At 40.4% G+C, this 26700-nt stretch overlaps 2 protein-coding genes across 5 annotated transcripts in view; one reads left to right on the top strand and one right to left on the bottom strand.

Annotated features, from left to right (window-relative positions):
• The window catches only part of LOC145453504 (B-cell receptor-associated protein 31-like), a 457607-nt gene that overhangs the window by 417061 nt on the left and 13846 nt on the right, over positions 1 to 26700 (top strand). The gene's annotated exons all lie outside the window — the stretch shown is intronic.
• On the bottom strand, positions 1697 to 25442 carry LOC145454060 (uncharacterized). Of its 3 annotated transcripts, none has more exons than XM_080332047.1 (21): positions 25234 to 25442; positions 24034 to 24168; positions 23588 to 23731; positions 17736 to 17882; positions 17090 to 17131; positions 15648 to 15788; positions 14161 to 14280; positions 13240 to 13284; positions 12809 to 12928; positions 12348 to 12392; positions 12013 to 12150; positions 11266 to 11319; positions 10183 to 10302; positions 9635 to 9689; positions 9496 to 9571; positions 8102 to 8236; positions 5324 to 5526; positions 4989 to 5014; positions 3828 to 3917; positions 3625 to 3765; positions 1697 to 1858 (listed from the first exon to the last, which is right to left on the bottom strand). In XM_080332047.1, the coding sequence occupies exons 1-21, from the start codon at positions 25281 to 25283 to the stop codon at positions 1753 to 1755; spliced, it is 2133 nt and encodes a 710-aa protein (XP_080188173.1). In that variant the 5' UTR covers positions 25284 to 25442; the 3' UTR covers positions 1697 to 1752. The 3 variants fall into 3 exon arrangements, with proteins under 3 accessions (XP_080188173.1, XP_080188172.1, XP_080188171.1); XM_080332046.1 differs by having other exon boundaries at positions 8111 to 8236; positions 10183 to 10335; positions 25234 to 25441; XM_080332045.1 differs by having other exon boundaries at positions 10183 to 10335; positions 25234 to 25440.

The following is a 26700-nucleotide window of genomic DNA, read 5'->3' as shown; positions in this document are numbered from 1 at the left end:
AATGCAAAGATAGGAAGGTGTCGAAACGATTTGAAAATGTGAAGACGATGTGAAGAGGAGACATGCAGAGCATACTGAATGCAAAGTAAAAGAAGATTTACAAAAGGAAAACACGACAAAATAAGGTGGCATGTGACGGAAGGCGAAATCGATGTCAGGTCGTCGTCTGGCTCCAAATATATCTGATGATCGTATCCCCACCTCATACACTAATAGCCAATACTATTATACAACGAATTCCGTGCTATCAAAATTGACCGAAAAGTATACCGACCGCAATAAAGCATCTGATTCCGACACATCGGCAAAGGACAGAACATGCGAGGGCTGATACTCGAGCATTGCGAACAACATTGAGCAATGATTGTACTAGCATACCCCGATGCAAACCAATGCTCCTATCCTAATTTTTCACGATTCTTATCCAATACACTTACTCCATGAGTGGTCCTGGCCAACTGTGAGCAGCATCCAGGACCAAAACAGCCCTTTGTGGCGCTCCCCCACAACGCTGCTCTTGGGCTCATAAGGCTATCGGGATGTTCCACCGAACTCATGAGGAGCTTCGCCCCTGATAGGTCTACGAGTAATTTCATCGCTATCATTTAATATAGGCCCACCATTCACACTATCTGCCCTCGTCGGAGGTTATTTTGGGCTCCTCTTTCCTTGCGTCGCCAATACGCGGCGACAAATAAGACCCGATGCAAGAGCGCACTCATAAGGAATGGAAAAAGCAATTAGAGCCGCGGAATAGAGACTAACATCGATAAAAGAACTGTTTAAGAGACCGCAACTGATCGTTCGGCATCCTCCTATGTATATTGATAGTTCGCATTGTACATTGTGAGTGTCTTGTTCAGATGAAAATATAATCTGACGATCGTTGATAACTAAGTCCACGCATTTCGTTCACGAACAAGCTGGTTACGGCATACGCAGTCTTATTTATTTCTATCGGATTACTACGCAAGTTGGTTCTAGTCACGCCTAGCGCGAATATTTTTTGTCCGTTCACGCCCCAGGATTGATAATGACGACTCGTTAAGAAAACCAACGATAGTGGCAGTTTCTCATAATCGTTTTTCTGAACAGCAGTGCTTATATTAGTGCACCCAATATCTCTGGGACGTATGACAGTAGACATAAACAATCGCCATTTACTGCAACATACGTTACACATCTATAACTTCTGGTGTAACGGCTAAGCGATATTGCACAAGGCATATCAGATATCATGCTGCCCGCGCTAAACGTGTTTGTGACCCTAAAATGCCAATATTGGTTATCCAGAATTCTAAATTAGTTTTTTTGAACACAACATAAAATTATAGCGACGCATACAGCCCAGAGCAGTGAACTGGTAGCCGTAATCATGGTGTTATGCAACCGTACATATTTAGTATGTACTTATTTTGCAAGTGCGTCTGTTTATAGATTACCAAATTACGCAGGTTAGTAATCCATATTCTGTTCCCCACCAGTTGCGAACCAGTGATTCAGAGTCTTACCTAGACACTGTTGTTGTGCGCTACTCTTCTACTGTATTATACATTATATACAGGAATTCTCTTTATCATAAACAGAGGCACATAAATATTCTACAAGGTCATATAGCTTTCACACTATATCACAAAGAAACAAACAATCGCATCACATTGTCTTGCTCAAAATGTTAAGCAAATAATACCGATGATATTCTCCAAAAGGAACATATATTTGCCTAGAAAGCATACATCAATACAAGCATAATCAAGTGTCTGCGGCTGCAACAGGTATCAACGCATTTCTGTACTCCAGAGGAAAATTTTCTTCTATTAATACATTCAGAGGTTTCTGTTTGGTGATATATTTCCGCCTGAAATCACAAAACCAAATGCACTGTGTGAATTACACAAATATAACAGGATCCGTAAAAACGATAGCACTACAAGCGATTACAGACGTGCTCTGACCAGAAACAAGTACTGCAAGCAGACAAACATTACAATTTTCCAGAGAACTCAAGTATGTCTTGCCTACATGCAGCACCTACTCAATTGGTTACGTTTTTTGATTGTGCCCACCTCTGATTTACGGTCTTTTAGGAAAAAACTACATGCTTTCACGTTTAGAATTTTGCAAAGTAGAAAGTTGTTTAGGGATATGTTTGTGCCACTTTCACGGGTGAAATTACGATAACAGCTGTGCAAAACAGCTCCTCTATCACAGCAAGTGAATATATTTTCGAAATTTCATTGATTTGTAGCGCCTATTGAGATCTCATGAAGATGCACCCTGCAATTTTGAAATTAACCATCTTAGATCAATTGCTAAAATATGCAAAATCTCTGACAAACCTACCCTTTGAAACTTCTTACTCAGGTAGCAGTTTATTAAGATAAGGGAGCGGAATATGTGTGAATTCTGCATTATATGCAAAGATTTATCTTCCAATTTTGAAAGTTGCCACCGGCGATGGTAATAGAAGCCTGCAATCTACTTCAGTAATTTCAAGGTCTTTCGTTTCCTATTTCTACATGAAGTAGCTTTGGCGATTGCTACTTTTACTTGCATTTGGGTCAGCGTTGGGAGCAAGTCACAATGGTTTTGATTCCCTGCATCGTTTGACTCTAGTCCAGTCAAGCCTTGTAAATCCTAGAGTGTGCAGAAAAAGTCTAAGTACTTTGTTACTGACCAAGTGACCATATCTGTTGTTAATATGTCTTGAAAATCGCTACTTATACTTGTAATTGAGTAGAAGTTTACGGCGTTGCTTTTATTTCAACTCGAGTATTAATTGTAACGATTCGAGTAGTGTGAGTTAATTTTTCGAGTACTGAAATTATATGCCCCTTTTCACACTGAGTTACATTATCGACAAGAAATATAGTTTTGATGCTTTTTTTCCAAACATAAAAGTCTTGAAACCTCAATTGGTCTCAACATCCAAAATATGTCATACGTTAGCGGAAATCACATTTTTGTGAAGCCATGATGAGCCCACTTCATTGTCATAAAAAGTAGGTTACGCGGAGTAGAAATGACATCATTTCCTTTGTGTTCGCAGTAAAGATTAATGACTGCTTCCCATATCATCCATACTCTTGTCGTCACAATATGCGATGCTCGAATCGACGCCTAATCCTCAATTTTGTATTGAATAACTTAATGTGGAGTGAAGTTAGCTTATTTGGGAGATTGCAAATCGTCATAGTGTTTTGACTCGAGTGCGAGTCCAAGTCATTATGCTCATTGTTCAGTTTTCATCGCAAACCGGTTCAACCAACTTTTTTCAACTCAGCTCGAGTGATATAGAATGGGTCACGTTCATAATACAGTAATTTCCTCAGTCTCAACAGTTTCTGGCCCGATTTACCAAGTATCAGGACTGATAGACGAAATAAAATAATGCGCGGTGACTTTACTATTCTTCGAAGTCACAATGAAATGTATGTCTCGTCCGTCCTAGTGTCGAGTCAATACAAAAATTGACTCGAGTCGAGTCATTTTATGCATTTGAAAAATGACTCGAGTCATTACAAGCCTGTTTCCCGGAAAAGTTAACATTATGATCTCCGCCTTTGGGTACCGGTACTCAATTTTGCCCAGCTCTACGAACGGCACAGACGAAAAACCACTCACCTCGCCATCAATTCCTTGACGCGATTCATCCGCACATGGTGCGGCTCGCCCTTCCCTCCCGTCCGGCTATTAGCGGTTAACCACCGGGCCGTTTGTTCGAAATACATCCGAGACACGTCCGCGAATTCGTTGACCACCCCCCTGAATTCAGATTTGAAACACTGTAGATTACGCGGCCGTGCAAAAGTTATCCTCACAACTACCTCGACAGTCGCTTGGACCGCGTCATGTAGCACTTGGTCATCTGCTGTAACGCGGATACTGGAAACGGCAGGTCTGGTTTTTGACGATTGCTGAGAACAGATACGAAACGGCTTTACAAATGGATATGCAACTATCGCTTACGCATTACAGGATACCCAGAAGCGGTAATACAGGCCTAGTTTTGCACAGAAAACTGTAAGGGTAGGGGTAGATATAGTCAGAAACATAACAAATGGCTGAAATCTACAGAGTTACTGACCATCTCTGAGGATGCCAACAAGACAACAGTAAAGGAAGTACCCATTTCAACAGCTTGGGGGGCACTGCACACTAAATATGTGGTCTCAAATTCAAGTTGAAAGTATGAAAGCATTATTGGCAGCAGCCGTTTTCCTCAGAACGTCACCGTATTCAAAATGAGGCTAAAACAGTGGTTCCCAACCTTTTTGGATGTCGGAGGCTTATTTCAAACTTCAAAGTACGTGTGGAACCGCATAAAAACACTCGAGTAGGCTATATATAACGAAAATTTAAAGGTTGCTTATCAACCTCTGGATCTCGCCATACATCTAATTCAACAGCATGCACATAGACTTCTATAGATTCTATATCGGTTCATTTAGTATTGATAGACGAAGATTGGCTTGTGCTATACATAGAAATAAACTGAAAATGCATATCTTTACTACAACGTACTATTACGTTGCTATGTAATAGCTCTTGATACATCCCAGCACTTGATGCACAAAAAGATATATAAAGGTTTATGACCAGCAGAAATCAAGGTATATAATTGATGCATTTGACCTAGTCTGCAAGAATTCTCTTTTCCCGGTTTTCAGAAGTGGCCTTGGACGGCTTAAGCCGTAAGTCACATCGCTCATTTTAGCATTCATATACAGAAATTGACCATAACTATTCATAAAAACAAACAACAACTGTCGTCTATCATATTTTTGTGGCATATCAAGAGATCAATCAGAGCCGCGGTTGGGAATCACTGGGCTAAAGGACTTCGTTGCGTAGCAAACCAGTCAATGCAAGTAACGAGCAAGATTAGAATAATTAACGCGGCCGATTGACATCTATTTCATTGCGACACATAACCTGTCAATGCAGTGCTCAACTGTACGGATTGAAACTAAAAATAAAACACTCACCTGTTCCCTTCGAGTTCGTCGTTTTTCTGTAAGCAAAACACAGGCAAAGGTGGTCAAAGTCGTCATAGTTGGTACTCGAAGTAAAAAAAAAGTAACATTGTAAATATCTGTACAATTACAAGTATTGAATTCGATATAAGTAAAAAGTAACACTCTATTCTGAAAACTGTGACGTGAGACGTAATCTAAAATCACGACCACTTGATTACATTGTACAAGGTACAAGCAGGCAAACACACTAGGGTACGTTGAAAAAGTACCAGTACTCCGTTACTGACCACTTCTGAACACTGTTAACGGGACAAAACCCGATAATGATATGAAAGGGATCTCACTTTTGCGCGGCGTTGCTTTTTTCCTTTACGTATGTATGGCGCAGCGGGCGGACGAGTGTCTTGGGTGTCGACGTCCACATATTTTGACAACACATTTGTTGCAATGTCTGTCTTACGATGAGGAGAATTTCTTTCTACATTGCACGATATCGGCGCTTCTACCTCTGCGGTTTCTAAATCTGGCGAGCCGAGGCCGTCCATGTCTGTTTCGTGTCGAATTGCAACGGGTAAGTTTCATGTGGCCGTCACTTTTTTGGTGCATAAGCTCAGTCTTAAGCAACACTTTAATGTCTTTAGCAACACCTTTAATGTCTTGAGCAACACTTCAATGTCTTGAGCAACACTTTAATGTCTTGAGCAACACTTTAATGTCTTAAGCAACACGTTAATGTCTTGAGCAACACTTTAATGTCTTAAGCAACACTTTAATGTTTCAAAATCTAAATTCGACCCACAATATATGCTCCGACCTCCGAGTACAAATACAAAGCACGCATTCGATTGTAACCGGAGTACAGAAAGATTACACAGTCAAGTTTGATTAAAAATTCGATATTCTCCGTAAAAATCAAGTCTTACGTACATCCGATCAAACTTATTGTAAATCTATTTTATTTTATTCAGTAAATTGAAATTTACGCACAATGAACATATCTCAGAGTTAGATCACATCATTATACCGGTTAATCAAGTAGATTCAGTCCCGAAATGAAGTTCTGTTAACGGTCAACTACATCGTCAAGTGTAATATGAGTCTTTTCTCCATAAAAAATTTGGATAATTGACGACATCAGTCTGAAATTTGATGTGAGCAAAGTTTCGATTTTGGAGGGATCACAAATCCGCAAAACATCGTTTAAAATTTTACCGCTTCGTGAGCTCATAAAGATAAGAACCATTGGTCTATACTAGTGGTTCCCAACCTTTTTCGGTGGCAGGGCCAAATTTAGAATTTCAGAGTACGGCCGGGGCCGCACGAATACCAAGGCAATGCAAGAAACCCAAAATAGTCACCAAAATATGAAAATTGGCATTTTTCCGATCATTCGCTTGACGCCATTGGCCATTGTGTTGCCGCGCTCCCGTTGTTCAGAACAATCAACCTTTGCTGGCTATTTCGGTGTAGTTTTATTGCCGATTCGTATTTTTGGAATCAGTGCGACACTTGCTTTCGATGAACACCGACATATCAAATTATTCGGACGCTTGAGTCGCGAGCTATAGGACTACCAATTATGCTGCTTTTTGCCGGCTAAGCAGTACGCATCTCGGCGTATTCAATCGTGAGTCACTTGTTGCACCAGGGCCGTAACAGCACTTCGTCCCCCCCCCGAAAAAAAAACGTTTCTCTTGGGCCCCCCATAGGGTGATAAACAGAACTTCGAAGCCCCCAGACCCCCTCAGGCTAGATGGCTGTTTACCGCTATTTATCATCTAAATCGGGTGTCCGTTTTAGGCAGCTTCTCTCGACTAATCACGCGAAGCGCGAAAAATTTATATAATTCATGATTGAATCGGTCAATATAATCGGGAATTGCATATATATTGGTATCAGTTTTTATCCTGTCTCTGCTCACGTAATCAGATTGACCGGTTGAGCCGAGTGAGTTGTGTTTGATAAGGTAGGACCACTCAATAATAATTAAACATCTTCGGGCGTATACCCGTTGGCAGGAACGAAACAGCACTTCGTCAGGCCCCCCAGGTATTGAGCACCCATAGGGTGATAAACCGACCCCCGTGCCTTTGTTCGCTTCTGCCACGAAATCAGGATCCCCGTTTAGTGAGCCAGCGTGGAGCGCGAAAATTTTCGATAATTCAAAATAAAATAGGTCAATAAGATCGGGAATTGCATATATATTGCTATCAATTACTTGTCCTCTCTGCTCACGTAGTCAGATTTAGCGGTACAGCTGACTGAGGTGTCTTGGAAAGTGTAGGGCCCGTAAATAATAATTAAGCATAGCCTATTCCGACGGGTGGACCCGTTGGTACGACTTCGTTACATGATGTTATTTGTTATTTCGTGACCTCCAGTCTGCTATATCAAGAAATATAGAATCGCCCAAACATACTAAACTAAAAGATGCACATGATTTCAAATTGGTAGTTCTTCACTGGCATATAATTCTTCCCTGCGGGATGGTAGCCTATTTGTCTCGTGACGTTCAGATTGCCAAGACAGGAACATTCGGCGCCAGTCATTTAGGCGCCTATGGTCAATTAAACCTATATGTATTTTGAATATACATAACGAAGTTTTCGGTCAGCGTAAGGGCAGTCCTATTCGGTTAAGGTTTTCTCGCTGCCGATCGTTCTGGCACACTTCTTATGGAGTCGCATGTTACATGGCCTAAAACTTTATATGTCTTCGCGCGTCGTGGCGCGGTATTGGCCAACGCCGACATGCCCACTTCTATAAATCTTGCGTATTTTATCTTGGTCGAAGAGTACCCAATAATTAAGGTACTTGGAAACTTGAAATCGCGCGCAGCACGAAAAATCTTTGAAAAAGTTGCATAAAATACTCGATAATTTATGTTAATTAACTAAATAATTTTGGTGCCCCTTCGAGTTATAATTTTTTTTTCATAAATCGATTTCTCAATATTTTTTGGGGGGCCGCATGCGGCCCTCAGGGCCGCGGTTGGGAATCACTGGTCTATACCATATGTACAAGTCACAGTATACTTCATCAAGTCCCCACTTCCAAACAAATATATGCAAGTCCAGAATAACAACCGACGCAATCGTAAATCAGAGATGACAAAAATTTACCAGCCTCACGCGTCTGGTCCGTCGCATGTCTCCCATCCTTCAAACTTGTGCCAGATGACGCTTCAAGATCTTGGGAAGTGCGATGCGTTGAGATGATAGGAGTATTTACCAGGCTCTTGTTTCCATTGTGGTCAACTGGCAAATAACAAGCATACAACCACAAGAGTCAACCAGTAGTTAACTTGCTACTCTGGTAGAAAAAGATGGAGCTGTAAAGTAATAAAGTGAGCAGTTTCCAAAAGGGTTGTATCGACTCGACTTTGTGCCCGTGTCATTGTGCATGACTCTAACCCAAGTCATATGACTCGAGAATAGGACGGCCAATACAAACATTTCATTGCTAATAGGGCCGGAAACTGTTTAAGAAAATTAAGAGTGGAGATAATAAAGTTGGATTAGCAATAAAGTCGATTATCGCGTTCGTCAGGATTTATCGATCCAGGATTAAGGAAACCGATTGATGGCAGCGCATAAAGTTGGTTTTAATCTCATGATTTATAAAACTATAGATAACTAGTTATCTATAAAAACAGCGTAATGCGATAATGACCGTGCCCGTGTCCCCTAGGTAATGGGTAGACTAAACAATCAACGAATATCAATATTCTATAACCTGTTTGTTAGCTGTACCGTACTAATGACACACGACTTTCATATCGCGATAATGATAATTCAACATATCACAGTAGCAGTATTGTTATCAGCAAGCTGCTGTTTCATTCAACATATTGACAACTGACAGCCTATAACGCTTTTTTGCATTATGATGCAACAGATAACACTACTTGATGAAAACTCGGGAGACCTTGACTAATTATCGCGTAACCTTTCGAGTTTTATGTATTGCGATTAGCATTCTTCGGGATCAGTTAACTTTATAATCTCCGCCTGAAATGCGTCCCGATTAGCAGTTTTTAATCACATGATTAGCATTTTCCCGGATCAGCTAACCTTATTATCTCCGCCCTATGAATGCGAGCCATTGTATATCACTGGAGCAGGGTTAAAAAAAGTGGGTTGAACCGCACTGAACAGCGAACACAATGACTTGGGTCTCGAGTCACAACACTATGACTCGGACTCGACCCTCTACTCACCGACTTGGATTCGGACTTGACTCAAGACAAAACTATAAAAGTGAGATTGACTTGTGACTCGGAACCTTGTGACTTGGTCACAACCCTGGCTTCCAAAAGTCACCTACTTTTAGCGGTTAATCGGCGTTGACTACTTCGAAAATTAGAAGATGTGTCTTCGTGACTAACACGAAATGCTTGACGACACAACAAATCTCTACAATCTTCGATCTGTTCTATTAGTGAAAAGGCTCACCTGTTACTGACACTCTCTGTACACAACAAAATACTACGGCCAAAATTTCTTTCTCAAAGTACCTGGAATTATTTCGGACAAGTTCAGAGGACCAATCGGGCTGCTAATGTCTTCTTCGGAGCACGGTACTTCTTCGTTCTGTAGAAAACCACAGCTCGGAAGTCAAATATAATAATAACAAGACACGACAGAGCATCGTACCATCGTTTTGCTTTGGTAATCGATCGAAATGCTAGTCGCTGCATCACTTTTCGTTCTAAAACACATTGAAATCAATTAGCACGCATGCCAATCGTGCTATGACAGCCAGGACTGTGGAGTCGGAGTGCCGCTAAAGTTTTCGATGGAGTCGGCATTAACAAAGTTTGTAACATTCTTTGGGAAACATATAGTTTGTTTAACTGCTCCGACTCAGACTCAAACTACTTTGAAATCGAACCAAATGTTCTCAAATGTTTCTGAAATGCCTTTGCCGTTGCAGTAGTTCTTAAGATTTCACGTGGGCAGACTTTCACAAACTTAATTTCTAGCGCAGATTTACTTGGGAGTCAATAATTGTGGTAACAACAGAATAAATGTGTAATTTTCTGAGGCAGACATGTCATTGTAACTTCGAAAAATAGTAAAGTCCGCAAATTATTGGTATTTCGTCTATCAGTCCTGATACTTGGAAAATAGGGCCAGAAACTGTTAAGGACAGAGGAAAATTACGATATTATGAATGCGAGCCATCCTATATCAATCGATACCTGCGTTTGTAGACTGTCTTGACTTCGGACGGGGCGGCCGGTGATATTTCCTTATTCGTCTTTCCGATGTGAGCTATTTTCGCTATGACGTTGTCGGTGAACGAATCCAACTCGGGAGCACTGAAGATTTGCGAGACGTGTAATTCCGAAAGTCTGAAAACGAGTTGCTCAGACGGTTGTTGACCGGACCTGATAACTAGGGCATTTTTTTTTTACCCTAAAAAGGAAAATTTTGACCAAATTTTGACCTAACGTATGCAAATTAGGTGTTTTCCCACATAATGCTAAAATTATACCACTTATCTTCATTTCTGGTTGGAACTGGCTGTCCTAACGAAGTAGTTTGGCCTGAAAAACGTTTTTAGCTTTTTAGCCTTTTTAGCTTTATATGAAAAAAACAATTTTTTCAACGAAATCTGGCCCTATGGAGAATTCCAGTGGTTACAATACATATTATGGTAGAAATGATTAAGAATTTCTGTATTACAACGAGAGATACTTTCCTACATTCCTGGGTGGAAAGCGCGTGTCCTTACTAAGCAGCTTGCCAAGGACGTTCAACAGCAGCAGTTGTTGGCTGACAACACTCAAGTTGTGCGTACACTGCTGGTGACACACCGTGTTGCTTCATTCTGACTATGTTGTCTACATCACAATTTTTCATCATGCGCTTCTTAATGTAAGAACCATGCAACGCCCAAGAAGTCTTTCTTCAGTTAGGTTATTGCGGTACGTTGACCATAACACCATGTCTACCTATTTGTTTTATTTGACCGTTTGACAATTAGCCGTTTACAACGGTAGGCCTATAAAGTGGGCTACAAGCGGTAAAATATCAAATGATAAGTTCACCGACAGTGCAAAATCTACTTTATGACAAATTTTGACCAAATGCTACAATTTTGACCTAATTTTGACATGTCAAAAAAAACAACGCCCTACTGATAACCCTTTTAAATTGAGAGGCGTTTTTCAAGTACTCGTGTAAGTTTTTTGCCATTTGCAATACATGCTCGAATGGACATAATTTTAGACTGCTTCTGCTGAAAATTGAACTCGAAAACAAACACTAAAATTTTTTACCTCGTTCGTTTCGTTCTTGTCTTCTTTCTTTCCATTTTGCTGTTCTTGCTCGCGCTGAAACGATGATAAATTCTAGTACACTTTTTCTTCTTATTGGCGCGATATCGAAAATTGTCATATCTACTGCTGTTTATAAGACAGTAGTGAAAACAAGTCACGAGAATTCAAGTAGTCAACGTCGCTACTGTGTTACAAGTAGAAGTAGAATATGAATGGTCTGTAAAGTAGTCGAGTAAGTACCAGTAAAGTAGATTCAACCGAAGTCCAGTCGAATGTGACTAAAGTAAAAATTGCAAGATAGATCTTTGTGTGAATTGCAACATCGCGAAGCACACTACAATATTTGGTAGGTTGTTGTTGGCTAGTTGATAACATGTTCGGGTTGGCTCACAAAACGCTGCACACCATATTTGGCTCAATTTCAACCGGTAAAGTGTGTAGTTATTGGAGTGAAAAATTTTGGATTTGAAATAACAGTATTAACAGTGGATACTTCTATAATTGTAAATAACAATTTTGTCAACAGCTAGTAAAATTTGAAACAAAAAGTTACTTTTGAACAACCCTAATATTTAGTCATTGTGATACAGCTGCCATTTCAGTATTAGTCACTGCAAACATGCACGCTACCAGAAAAAAATGTAAAACAGCGCAACGACATCACAATGGAAAAAGTCAAAATTTACGCAGTCAGAGTGAAATGCACCATTTCTCGCTAACATTCAACAAAGATCCTTCACAACAAACCTGTCGTGCGTTTGAGGTTGCGCTGGCCGGGCACTTGGCTCTGTCGTTTTTGAATTCGCAAGTGCGCGCAGTTTGGATATCACGCTTTCCGTAAACGATTCCAACTCTGGGTCGTCCTCCAGACGCGGAATCTCAAACCTACGAAATACAAACTGTGATGAGCACAAACATCTACAGTACCTCACGGAATAATATAGCAAGCAATACACCGAGAAAGCTTTAATGCTGAATTAGACTAATCAACAAAACCCCATTGTGGACTCTCTTAAACGGCTGTGAGGACCCCAGTTTGGGGACCGCTGATATAGTAGAAAGCAATATAAAACAACACTCACCTTCGTTGTTTCCTGTGCTTGCAAAAGACGCTTCCACCGAGAGATCTGATGTAAAAAGTGACATGAGAAACATACATTCTGAGATTCAACTGCTAAGACCCATGGTGGGCTAGGCCCTACACTGTGGCAATTAGATTTTTGATAAATTATCAAGCAACAGTGAAGATTTTGGTAGCATTTTTGAAGTTGGAGATGTGTCAAGGCGTACAACAGGATTTTTTTGGAATCTTCGTGTTATATCATATAAAGACTGGACTTTGAGGGCATAACGAATGCAGCCCGCCTTTTAGTGATGCCAACAGAGTTGAGTACCGTTGAGCAATATTGCTGCCTGCAAGTAACCAACAAAATGTCCAGCGCAGAGCTCCTAAACTGCGCGGGTAAGCCAAAATACAACATTCTCATGAAAATATATCAACACAAACTACGTATGACAAAAGACAAATATAAATATAACACACCTCAGATGACCAGACCGAACTTCAGAAGACGTCGTCGCAATGTCCTGACTCCCAGCATCACGCAGTTCCGTTCCAGTGTTCCTTGGCTGAGTAGCATAACCACTTTTGGCTTGGGTTCCGCTAAAAATTTTTTACTATTGCACAATTTCGTTTTACCTCAATTTGTTTTCAGAATGTTCATGTGTTCGATCACAGTGTCTAAAGCTAACAACAGTAGACTTTCAGTCCTCAAAGACCCTTGATAAATTTAAAACCCCTCGCTTTTTACCCCGGTTGGGTAGCCTACGCCAAGTCATCACACACACACCTACATCAATGCATCTCAAGTCCAGTTATTTTTACTTATGCAAGTGAGTTGGTATGCCATACTACGAAAGGCCTACTACGCCGAGTCGCTACAGTTAAATGAGAAGCAAAAACCTCACACATACCTTAGTCGTTTTCTGTGCTTGTAAAAGATACCTGTGTCGAGGGGTCTGAAATAAAGTATACCATGAAAATTGATCAATCTCAGATGCAACAACTTGGACCGCAAGCCCATAGCTTGCTATATTCCACTTTTCCAAGTGTTATCAGCATTTTTCCAGTATTGATTTACTTGTGGATTTATAGAACAGCAAATATTTCTATGTAAAATTTGTTTTGCATCGTAGTTGTAGACAACTCACCAATTTTATGGGGTTGACGGTAAAATTTTCATTTTCATTTTTTTACAATAATTTAAAAATATTTAAACTCCTGTGCGTTCATCACATCAACCAGTTGGAATTAGCCAAATTTTGTGTAAAGCCAACATGACAATTTAATCAGTGAATCCCCAGAATCCAGAAAAAAAAGCTGCTTTGGAACAACCCTAAAGTCCAAGAACAGCTATGACTGCAGAGCTGTTCGAATAAACGCTCTGAAGTTTTGGAAATGCCCTTTAAGTCAGATGCTATCATCTTTGGAATATACGCTGAATATATCAGGGTTATTAACAAAGGGTTTTATCGGTATCCAATATTGGCTCGGCTCTTATGTCAATGTGTAGTGTACAGCAAGATCTCAGTAGAAATTTTGTAATCTTCGTTTTTCAAAGCTGAACTTTATCGGTACAGTTAACACCATTTTAAATTCATGCTGCTGACAAATTAGCGCACCGTCGGGAGTAACACACTGTTCGCTAAAATGGGACTGCAGAATGACAAGGGTGGATCAAGTGCTGAGTTACAAATTACGGGGACACACCCAAATAAAACATCCAATTATGATTTTATTGCACAATATTTTCAGAACATATTGATTTTAATCAATATTAGCTACATGTGAAATGATCAATATAAACGAAAGAAACATGGATTACAAAACCAGACCTCATACGACTGGACCGGTCTTGAGAAGACGATGACGCAATATTTTGGTTCACAGTATCGCAAACTGCGACCGTAGAGTTCTTTCGCGTGATAGCATCACCACTGCTGGTTTGCCTGTCACTAAAATGATGTCAATATTTTACTGCTCGCAATTGCCAGTAGAGATGGTCAAAGAAGTCATCGTTTAGTAACAGGGTTGTAAGCAAGTCACAAGGTTCCGAGTCACCGGTCAATCTCACTTTTGTAGTTTTGACTCGAGTCCGAGTCCAAGTCACTGTGTTCACTGTTCAGTTTCACGTTCAATCAGGACCGATAGACGAAATACCAATATTGTGGTGACTTACTATTCTACGATATTACAATGAAATGTTTGTCTTGGCCGTCCTAGTCTCGATTCATATGACTCGGTTCTAGTCATGCGCAATGACTCGAGTACAAGTCGAGTCAATACACTAATTGACTAGAAGGGAAGTCGAGTCACGTGAAAAATCGTAACTCCAGTCGATTCATGGCTTGAGTCATTACAACCCTGGTACTCCATTACAAGTATCATCGTGAATTTCTAGTCAAATAGAAGCAGAAATAGCAATTTCCAAGTAAGTATTTTAGGCCCATTTTTCGCGTAAAAACTATAACTGTCAAGCAGATGTAGAAGTAGTCTAAAATAGAGGTCGACCAATTATCGACACGGCCGATTATCGAGGCCGATATTAAAAGCTTTCCCGATTATCGATATTTTATATTTGAAAAAAATTCAAAAATTTCGGACATTCAATGCTCCGTGTTCTCAATCTCAAGAAATCGACGACGCAAAGGGCGATATATGACAGATTTACCCTTGCAGGATGAGTTTAACTGGGTGAGCATGCAGAGAAACTATGCTTCCTGCATTACAATCTACCTTTTCTGGACTGATCTGCAATTCTGTATCAATTTTGCTTTTTGGGTTATCCCAAATTTCATCGAATGTTCACAATTAAGCAATATTTTCAGTTTTCTCGTATGTTGTTCAGCTTTCCGTGGCATGAACAAGTGCCATCTTGCCTAATATATAATATTTTTGGTGAAATTGTTCTCTGCTCCTTTCATATTAATATCGGCCTATGATATCGATACCGGTATCGGCCTTGTGAGTGAGCCGATATATCGGTATCGATCTGTAAAAATCAATATCGGTTGACCTCTAGTCTAAAATTATATCCTCTCGAGTAAGTAGTGCAAGGCAAAGTCTACTTGAGTGCTCCAAAAACATAGAAGTACCCTGTTACTGACCAACTCTAATTACTTGAAATGGATATGGTGCGGTGTGTACAAGATAAGCGTGGATCACGATTTGAGCTTGAAGCAAAAATACAAAAAGGATTCGAATAACGCAACATTTTCCGTCTTAAAAAGCGGTTACCAATTCGAATAATATCAATCCAATCTTTGGTATACGAATTCAAAGTAAGTAACAAAAGCTCCAAATCCATTTCGCCATAGCCTACCTGGTGTCCTCCGGTACCGTTGCTAGACACGATTTTCGTCTTGTCTTCGACGAAGCATTGCGAAGGCTTCTTGTTCGCGTTGAAACGCTTTCGGCAGAAAAAGGCGGTTCTGACTTCCTTCGTGATTTGGGGATTTCTAGTCTGCAATCATGGAGTACATAGAATACGATTTACAATACGGGAAAACACAACAGATTCGTACACCGCTTTGGCGCCTAGTCATGTAATCAAAGTGCAGGCAGACCTACGAGTATAGGACCAAGGCTGAAGATACCCTGCGATCACTTATCGAATATTATGTATTATCAAAGCAATTTGAGGACATCCCAGTCATTAACCAGTGGCATCTATAACATTTACAAAATGCAGCTCTGTTGCTTACGTTGAAGGTGTGTCAGCTTTACTTAAAGGCAATATTGCAGTTTTTATGACCGATATACAGGGACTTCAATTGAAGACATACTTTCTGTCTACCCGTTATCACGAGTTTGTGAATTTCAAATATGAAAATGAAATACGGACGATACATCTGAGAAGTATAACAGGCTTGAAGTTGAAGCAGTCTAACCAGAAAACGTCTTGGGTTATAAGTTGGGCGGTTTTTTTTTACCTAAAAGAAGGAAAATTTTGACCTAACGTATGCAAATTAGCTGTTTTCCCACATAATGCTAAAATTGTAGGCTACCACTTATCTTCATTTCTGGTTGGAACGGACTGTCCTAACGAAGTAGTTTGGCCTGAAATATCGTTTTTGGCTTAGAAACAGGCAACTTTTTACACAAAAAAACACTATTTCAACGAAATCTGGCCCTATGAAGAATTCCAGTGGTTACAATATGTATTATGGTAGAAATAATTGAAAAAAATTGTAGTACAACGAAAGATACTTTCGTACATTCTTGGGTAGAACCGCATGTCCTTGCTAAGAAGCTTGCCAAGGACGTTGAACAGCAGCAGTTGTTAGCTGACAACACTCAAGTTGCGCGTACACTGCTGGTGACACACTGTGTTGCTTCATTCTGACAACGTTGTCTACATCACAATTTTTCATCATGCGCTTCTTCATATAAGAATGATGCAATGCGCAAGAAGTCTTTCTTCAGTTAGGATATTGCGGTACGTTGACCATAACACCATGTTTACCCACTTGTTTTATTTGACCGTTTATGATTCACAATGAGCAGACAATTAGCCGTTTATAACAGTAGGCCTATAAAATAGGCTACAAGCTGTAAAATATCAAATGATAAGTTCACCGACAGTGCAAAATCTAAGATGCAAACGAAATGCAGACGTCAAAAGTTTTTTGACTTAATGAAAAATTTTGACATGTGAAAAAAAAACGCCCTAGTTATAAGTTAACAACGAGGCGATTTATCAAGAAACTGTTGTAAAATCCAAAACCACTGGAAATAGCCATGGCACAAAAGTATGATACTCACCTTTGGGTAATCTTTGTTGCTACTGCTCCATTTTCCAATGATCTAAAACCGAGAAAATAAATTAACTCGAACACCTTCAACAGAAAACATTTCCAACGTTCATGCAGCTTTACATTCAGACTCGGATTTATTATTTGCCACAGCAGAACTGGAGCAGGAATCGGAGGAACAGCTATGTTGAAAACATAGCAATCAAGGCCCACTCAGAAACACGTAAGGCAATAAATATAAATCGGAAGAATATTCGTTACATCAAACCAGTAATACAGCCACACGATTACTATGGCCCAATCGCTCATGATAACAAATATAATGTTCAAGCAGGAGCGGAATATCAGTGTAAATATCAGAATTTCACTCACAACAGTGATGCAAGCATATACTAAAATTGCTTTCAACAACAAAGTCTCAAGTGTAGAAAGTAAAGATAAGGTAATTATTACAGGTAGAAAAAACACACTTGCGTACTTCGAAACAGTAGAAGTAATTCGCTTCGGCCCACCTCTGGTAGATATCTAACAATTTTAATACTGAACAAGAGCAAGTGTCGTTCCCTTGAAATTATTAACGGCAATGTTCGTCAAGATATGAAATCGCACGGGCTCAAAGATTCGAATACGGATGTAGACATCTCAAAATAACAAACTTGCGTGACTTTGAACGGGAATTCCGAACCGGACTCGTTGAAACCTTGTCGAGAACCTTTTCAATTGGGTTACCGGTAGATAAGCTTTTTCTTGTAATGGGTGAAGCCGTGGGGTGACTGCAATTTTCGGTTCTATAAGCTTTCCCGCTGCAAGTCAATAACATCAACATTCCATGGACGACAACATATACAAATCATGGCAACTGCCCATCACACATTGGATTTACCTCTACATGAGAGAGAGAGAGAAGTACATGTACTTTACCAGCTCGCACTGCTGAGTCACGTGGATAGGTTTCGAGTATTTCCACTTCCAATTCAGAGTTTTATAAGACAAGGCTACTTATTTTTGAAGACTTGAAATCACGTTTTCAAGCGGCTGGTTTAAATATCTTCCCCTGTATCACAGTAACCAAATACAATTTCAGAAAATTGCACGAATTTATAGTGACATCAGTGATTTTGCATTAATCACGAAGTTCTCAAACTTTTTTCAACACGCCCCCTTGATAATTGTCCTATCAAAAATGCTTGAAAATAGCAACCAGAATGTTCGAAATCCCAGCACATTGTTTGGTGGCATGGAAGGTGTTATTACTGTTGAGACACTTTTCAAACATGGAATTCGGACGATACACAGACTGAATGGCGCAAAGCGCGATTACATTTCATGGTTGAATATTTTGTTGAACATAATCATGAGCAAAAACCAATGGCACAGCTACACGCATTCACCAAATCACCATCACCAGTTACACATTCAGGTGCATCTTATGATTAGTGCAGGGTTTCAGTATCACTCAAAATCTAGCATCAGTGCATGGATGGTACGACGCAATTATGGCGTTTAAAATCAAAATATAATTAGGATTATTGCTATTGTTGAAACTTGAAAGTGTAAGCACAAATTAAACTCATTCCGAGTTCAAGAAACATCATTTCGCCTACGAGATTTCGCGACTCTGCTCAGATGCTTTCACGCCCACCAGTTTGAAATCCACATTGTTAGTCGCAAAAATGCAGGGTTGTAACCAAGTCACAAGGTTCCGAGTCACTAGTCATTTTCACTTTTATAGTTTTGACTCGAGTCAAGTCGAGTCATTTTCAATACACCACCGAGTCAAGTCAATGTGTTCACTGTTCAGTTTTAATTTCAACCTACTTGTTTCAACTCTGCTCGAGTGATATAGAATGGTTCACATTCATAATATCAGTGGCGGCTCGTCCTATAGGGCAACTGGGGCATTGCCCCACCTAAAATTCTGTTCAATAACAATTTAACCATTTATAGACGCACAGCGCTCAATATATATCGAGATCACAGCGAAACCCGCGTTCTTCTTGTGCTTTCGCTTGCAAATGCCCATACATAGCGAAGTCTCCGCGAAAATCGAATTCTCTTCTGTGTTTTCGCTTTGTGAATGCCTAGCCGGGGCTTGCCCCGGTAGCGCTCATAACAAGCTTTCACTATCTATTCTCTCAAAGCTGCGCACAATTAAGAAACGTTGCTTTACTCTCTCCTATTCGTAAAATGGCCGAGCAACCGGGGCAAATATGCTTGCTCGCCCCTAAGTTGTGATGTAACAATCGTATCTATATCTGAACTCGGATACCGTGATATGCGTTGAGTCGACCGTTGCTGGTACAGGTCGATTTTGATGGTGTTACACACCATGATAATTCTTGAAACTTGGTATGTCATGTCGTGATGGTGGTATTTAACATTGTCCTAAGTTTCAGGGTTTCTACTCAAAGTTTAGGGTAGTAATTCCGTTTCCAAAGTCGAGTGTGTGCTGATCGGTCATGTATCGCAAACATATTTCACGAAAAGCCGGTATTGGTCTCCATTGATTTTAACGATGCTCCTTAGCTAGATCCGTCATGAACTTTTACATGGTATGTCTTGATTTTAGTATCGAACGCTGTGCCAAGTCTCAAGGTTGACACTCAATGATTAGGGCAGCAATTTCGTTATTAAGTTCGAGTATGGTAGAGATGTGCGCTGATCTGACACTTAGCCTACCTAACGCATTGCGGATTTCACGCAAAAGCCGGTGTATCTGTGTTCCATACTGAGATAGGTGATGAGATGATGATATCATGAAACAGTTTACTAACATCCTCGGTTTGCATTCAAATATTTAGTTTTATTTTATATTCTCCAATGTCAATTTCACCGTGGAATGGTGGCCTTCGGGCCATTTGCTCACTATTACAACCCCTGTCAAGCGCGATAGCTGTTTCGTTTTCGATGGCGGCTAACAGCTGATCGCTTGATCAGCCGATTCCTCAGTAAATATTACGCAAAATTCGGCGTTGATCTGTTCGTATTAATTTTGACAGTGTACCATACCGAAAACGGTCATGAGGCTATACTTCTCGATGATTTCATGTAACAGTGTACCAAGTTTTCGGCTTTCATCCACGTATTTATTCGGTAATATATTTTCCGAAGGCGATTTTGCAGCAGACATATAGACACTATAGACCGTAAGCCGTATGCGTCGTGTGACAGTCTCCAGCCTCAAGGCCAGAATCTCCCAAGCTGTACCGGGACCGAATTTCCGAGGCTGCTATCCGTAGTTCTTCAGAATGATGTTTTGGATTCAATATGACATTTCCTTGTCCAATCTATGAGATAACAATTGCGTATGTGTCCGAACTCGTTGACCTTTCCAGTTAGGCATACGCAATCTCTCGATTTATAGTCATTTCCATTTCTGCAGATAAGTAGTCAGGTCAAGTGCGAACATGAATCGTGTTGAATCTTTGCTCCGTACGCCGTTTAGCCAGCTGCCTTTAGAGCAAAAATTAGAGGTAAAGCGACTAGGTCCGTATCAGCCTAGAAATTGCCCATTGATCCAATCGTACGCCGGAGGAAAACGCACTCGTGCCTTTTCTTCAGCGCATTTCGATAAAAATGAATGGCTTACTTATGGCGAGGATAAAAACGCCTTGTTTTGCTTTTACTGTCTTTTATTCGACAGTGCCGGTACCGGAAGCAGTGGCTCTTGTTGGAACAAAATTGGTTATCGCGATCTGAAGCATTTGTCAGAGCGTCTGAAAACGCACCAAAAATCCCAAGTGCACATGGCTAGTGCAGTTAAATATAAATTGTTTGGCAGAGTAAATGTAATGTCGCAGCTCAATGAAAGTTATCGCGTATCAGTCTGCAAGCACAATGAGCTTGTAGATAAGAATATAGGCATGTTCTCTCTCGGGTGATTGATGCCATTAAATTTATTGGAGTTCATGAATTGCCCCTTCGAGGCCACGATGAGAAGGAATGCTCTCTCAATAGGGGGGTATTTTTGGATCTAATTAAATACACGGCTTCCATTGATAGCATTTTGCGCGAACATCTCGACACCGCGACAGTAGCTAAGGGTACCTCAAAGACTATTCAAAATGATGTGCTTGATTCGATATATCACATCTATCTACAGCATTTGTTTACCGAGATTGTTGACGCTGAATTTCTATCTATTCAGTCTGACGAAACAATTGACATTACGTGTTTGTCACAACTAGTCGTGATTTTTCGGTTCACGAAATTTGGTATGCCAGTCGAACGATTCCACAGCTTTGTGGCTGTTGACGATCGCACTGCTGTCGGAATTTCTTACGTATTAAAAAAAACATTACAGCCCTATTCAGTTGAGTCGAAACTTATTGCGCAAACCTACGACGGCGCAGCAGTCATGAGCGGATCGCGACATAGCGTACAAGTTTTAATGAAAGAAGTTTACCCGCATGCGCATTTTTTGCATTGCTACGCGCATCAGTTCAATCTTGTAGTGAAAAAAATGTGCTTAGGAATATCTTCTGCAAAGATATTCTTTGCAAATCTTTCAGGGTTCTCCTCCTTTTTCTCTGTTTCGCCAAAGCGATCTGATCTATTGCGCTACATATGCAAGCACCGGTTACCTAGATGCGTATCAACACGGTGGAACTTCCAATCCAGAGTTGTGCAACGAGTGTCAGAGAGTAGGGTGAAGCTTCTGGAATGCTTCTCAGTGATTGAGAGCTCTCCTGTCTGGGATGATACTTCCATACGTGAAGCGGCGGGGCTTAAACGACTCCTGGAATACGAAGAATTTTTGTTCTTTTTGAAGCTTTTTTGTGACATCTTCATGCACGTCGATACACTGTACAGCACTTTTCAGTCGCGTATGGCCGATGGTACTACTGCGCAATTGTGTATTGCACATTTTTGTGAGGCAATTTCGCATATCCGGGCGAATGTACACTTCGCTGGTGACACAGCGCTTTTACGTCGTGGGATAAGTGTGCAAAACCTGCTTGTTGCGGCTTACGAATGTTGCGATATACTGATGTCCCAAATCCAACATCGTCTGAATAGTGACCAGTTGGTTACTTTCGCCCTGTTAAATCCGAGAAATTTCCCTGCCTACAAAATTCATTTTCCTTCTGGACTACTGCGCAGCGTGCCTCGTTATTACCCGATGATCGACATTGCTCGGTTGGAGAGCGAGTTGACTTGTTTGTATTCTAACACATCCTTTTCGGAAATTAAAACCACTAGTGAACTTTCAAAATTCCTAGTTGAAAATTCGCTTTCGATCAACTTTGCTACAGTAACTAGCTTTCTGAATATCATTTTGACCACCCCGATTTCATCCGCGGAATCCGAGCGCAGTTTCAGCACATTGAAACGTATCAAGACCTTTCTCAGAAACAGGATAGGCCAAGATAGGCTTAATGCGTTGGCTGTTCTCTCGATTCACAACGACGGGGTTCTGGGAATTCCAGATTTCAATAAACTCGTTATTGAACATTTTGCTAATAAGAAATCACGTCGCGCACAATACTTATACAAGACATAAATTAATGCTGGTGGGCGGACGACTGTACACATCATGTTCTTTCCGAATAATTTCAATCAAGTGAGCCCAGGTAACTCAACCATGTCTATGGCTAAGGAAAAGTGAGTGGTTTTCATCCTTATTACTCGAGGCACACTGACAGTTAATTTACCGATATATTTTGTTATGGCTATGGAAAAAAAGTGAAAAATTCATCAAGATGAAATAATTTATTCATGAAATTGTTTAATGCGATATGTGCTCGCATTTCAATTTAACACAATGCTTTGATTCCTGCTTGAATGATGGCAGGCAGACTCGTAATTAATCTTCCATGGATAACAGCTGGCTTTTTATAATGTTTTACGTTTATGGGTGCCACCGCTTTGATTGCCTATTCCCTGGTCGTAACGCATCAGGATCGTGTACCAAACACTTTCGGACGAGGGCAAATCGATTTGACTCGCTTTCGGGACGAGAATCCATATACAAATCGGGTCGGAGGCGCTGCAGCACTTTACAGAATTGCTGAGCATGGAACGATTAAAACACCACAAGGTGTCATGCGAATGCTCTTTGTAGGTAGTTGGTCTGTGTATTTTTGGTATAGTCTTACTCGGCGCTTGCGTAATCTCTACCACGAAATCATAACGCATGCTACTAAGGATAACCTGATGATTGATTCGTGGCATGGGAACGATTCTTAGTTCGCGTACATTTTGTAAAATAATCATTTGAATAAAAAACAATGAATAAGACATTTGTTACCGCACTTCAAGTCACGCCACCGGCAAACCTCTCGCGGCACCTACGTTAAAAATCAATGTTTACGGGAAATTCATGTGGCCATCATGAACGTTGAAAAACGCTACTGTGACGTCATATTGATAACAAGTCGCTTGCGGCCCTTGCCCCACCACCCGATATTGTCACGAGCCGCCACTGCATAATATTGTAATTTTCAGTTTCTGCCCTATTTTACGAGTATCAGGACTGATAGACGAAATACCAAGCACAAAGACTTACCGAAGAGGAGTTGATTGAAGCTTCGGTTTTTCCGCCGAAGCTGTCACGACTTTGCTATTATTTCTTTTGGTGCTGGTAATGATGGGGCTGGACGATATCTTTGCCCTCTTTTGGTCGATGGTGCTCGAGCCATCACTAGTTTTGCTGTAGTAACGTGAGAAAAGTGATGAATAAAATTTTCAATTTGGTTGAGTGATGCATTAATTGCATCTACTTAAGGAGAAATTGAACTTCACCGGATCTCCCACCTACTGAAGTAGTCTAATGAAGTCTACCTTGGAGCATACCAACGCTCTACATATATAGTGAGAATTTAACAGGATTTCAGATTACAAATAATAACTCCGAAAAAGTTCAAGTACTTTGTTACTGACCAGGTAGCTCCGCTTGTCACAGGCAATTATTTTGCGATATCGGCTATGCAACAACACCCCAGAGATACTTACGAATCATTCTTTGAATCCTTATTTCCGGTAAGATTTATATTTCGTTTTGGTGGCCTCACGGTATTGCAAACTTTGCTTCCACGGATAATGGAGCTGATGATATGTCGCGGTGTTGTGTGTATTGCAACGCCGTTCCTAAATTAATGCCAATAGAAAGATGAATGAAGATCAGTTGGCGGCAGGATTTGTTTGATAATAATCGATAATTGGATGTTGTGTAAACGAAACCTGATTGTAGATTGTACTATTCTGTCACATTCCAATACATCAAAATTTATAGAAAGCTCCCATTCTATTTGACTATTTCTAAGATTGGTGCATTGAGCTCCAGGATTGGTGCACAATAAGAACAAGGTCAATCCGTGCAAAAAAAAACAGATCTGTATTTCAATTCCATATTTTCAAGTTTAGCCCATCATCATTCAAAATTATTCCCAAATCTAAACTAAATTTTGACTGGAAACGGTGGTTGTGTTTGACAACAAGATGAGCGTGACAATATGATTTCACTTCTCCCAGTCTGTATCAAAACTGTAGATCAGGTAATACAATACAACAAGGTTAAAAAGTTTTCAAATTAAATCGGATCAATGAGCATATAGTTGCAGAATTACATTACGGTACTTGACAAGATTTCTAAAAAGTAGAAATGAAGTATTAAAAATTGAATTGAAAAAAAAAGTTGGTGAGCCACCAGAAATGCAAGTTTAGTATAATTAGTATGCAGTATATATGTAATGTTTTGACATTATTTTTTGACCATATATGGTATACTAAAGCCCTTGCACCTTATTGCCATTATAGTTGCTCTAGCATCTAATCTCTTGCCACAGACTTAGTATTGTCATTTGAATTCAGTAACCTCACTTGTCACGCCGCAGAATCGGCTCCATGTCACGCGAGAAAAGTTCCCATCACACAGGATTTATTTCGACACCACATCAATAATGAACTCAAATGAAGTGACATCACATCAATAATGAAGTGCAGTGCCAATATGGCAGTATATGCTCGTGTACAGGACAAACCGACTGTATGCATATTGCGTGCACGATAATCCTTATTGTGCACTCATTCACACGAACCCAGAGACCATTTGCGACCATATTCCGTTGTATACAAACTGAGTTTCGACTATTTTTCTAAAGCATTCAGTTAAATACCACATACCGGTAGCATCCGAATGAAAATTTGGCATACCTCGCATCTTTTAAAGGTGTGACGCGTGATTTATTGCTTCTCCGATTCATTGAGATCAAATATATTTCAATATACCGAAGCCGGTTATTGAAACATCCTCACTAATCATAAAATTGTTCATCAGTAATCGGGGATAACCCAAAAACGATAACGATATTTATATTCCCGCGCAAAACAACCGAAGGCAAAGTCCGGAGACAATCATCAATGCTATCTGAATGATGATGATGATGATAGGAGTGAATGAATGATATATATGAAATCAAATCAATTATAGCCTATATATAAATGCCAGGGATATCTAGAAGTTCTAGATATCTCTGATAAATACATATAGAGTATTTGGAACTGAGTGCATCCGCATTCAACAAAAGGCCTGGTTACATGCTTGCTCGACTCGACTTGGCGTTCAAGTCGTCTCCGGTGACGTCACGCCTCACCTCCGAGCTGACTCGTAAAAGGGCCCTGTTTACCAGTGATGAGCGGATAGTGCTTTTTGAGACTCCGAATCCCTCCGACAACTTTAGTGTCTGAGGAAAACTCCCTCCGACTCCGAAGAGCTCAATCCCAGACTCCGAGATACTCCGACGAATCTCGTCAAGTATCCGAAACAGTGGCAAGCATGGTACACTTGGTAATCTGTTTTACTAAATTAATGTGATAATATGGTCGGCCTTAAAGTATTGTCTACTGTCCAGTACCCAATTGCAGTGCAGATGGCTGATTTTTATGCACTTGGCAATCATTTTTGCATGTTACCCGTCATTTTACAAGTTAACAAGGTGTCAAATGTCTGTGCTTCGGTTTGTAATCATGATCAAGAGTGTATTCTGGTCAGAGCTATCCAAAGATATCGGAGACAAAAGTTACAATACTCCGAAATTCTCCGAAAAAATATCTGTAGTAAACTCCGACTCCGCTCCGACTGTCACAAAATCGGCAAAACTCCGCTCCGGATCCACTCCGACTCCGCTCCGATGCTCATCACTGCTGTTTACATGATTCTTCCGGAAGCTGTATCGTGGACTACCGGGTGTCGCTTTACCCCTTACAAATATATATTCGTTAAGTCTGGTGGGCAAAGGTACAACGACAATGTGTGTTTGGTCGTACTCTGAAACGTTTCTTATCCCCGAAATTAACGAGGATGATGAGATACTCATAATATCGATATTTGTAGAGGAAAATATTCTTGTTCGTATCATGATTGTAGAGGAATACAACAAGTAGCGTCAACGAAGATGGGCCGTGGAGTAGGCGGGAGTAACGACTGTTTTGATATTTCAGGCATCACTTGTCGATGCGATTAAAATAAGGTCATTACCACTCAAGTGACCCACTTGCAACCCCCATCATGTGACCTCTAGTTGTTCGGCCGCTCCTCTGTAACAGACTACCCCATGTATGCGGGTGACTCAAGAGTCATGATACATCAGCAACTACTGCAGCGACTTTATTGAAGCATCT

This window comes from Botryllus schlosseri, chromosome 13 (assembly GCF_051294905.1).
Source record: "Botryllus schlosseri isolate E-star chromosome 13, Bs_hap1, whole genome shotgun sequence".
Classification (NCBI taxonomy): domain Eukaryota; kingdom Metazoa; phylum Chordata; class Ascidiacea; order Stolidobranchia; family Styelidae; genus Botryllus; species Botryllus schlosseri.
The sequence above is the reverse complement of the archived record's forward strand: the minus strand, read 5'-3'. Positions and strand labels throughout refer to the sequence as shown.

Bases quoted from the DNA above. Each gene is read 5' to 3' on its own strand.
- LOC145454060 (XM_080332045.1), bottom strand. From the start codon at position 25,283: ATGAATCGGAGAAGCAATAAATCACGCGTCACACCTTTAAAAGATGCG. The intron at 11,320-12,012 runs GTTTGTTGTGAA...TCATCGTTTCAG, and splicing joins CAACCTCAAACGCACGACAG to CGCGAGCAAGAACAGCAAAA. The intron at 3,766-3,827 runs GTAGTTGTGAGG...ATCTGAATTCAG, and splicing joins CGGTCCAAGCGACTGTCGAG to GGGGGTGGTCAACGAATTCG.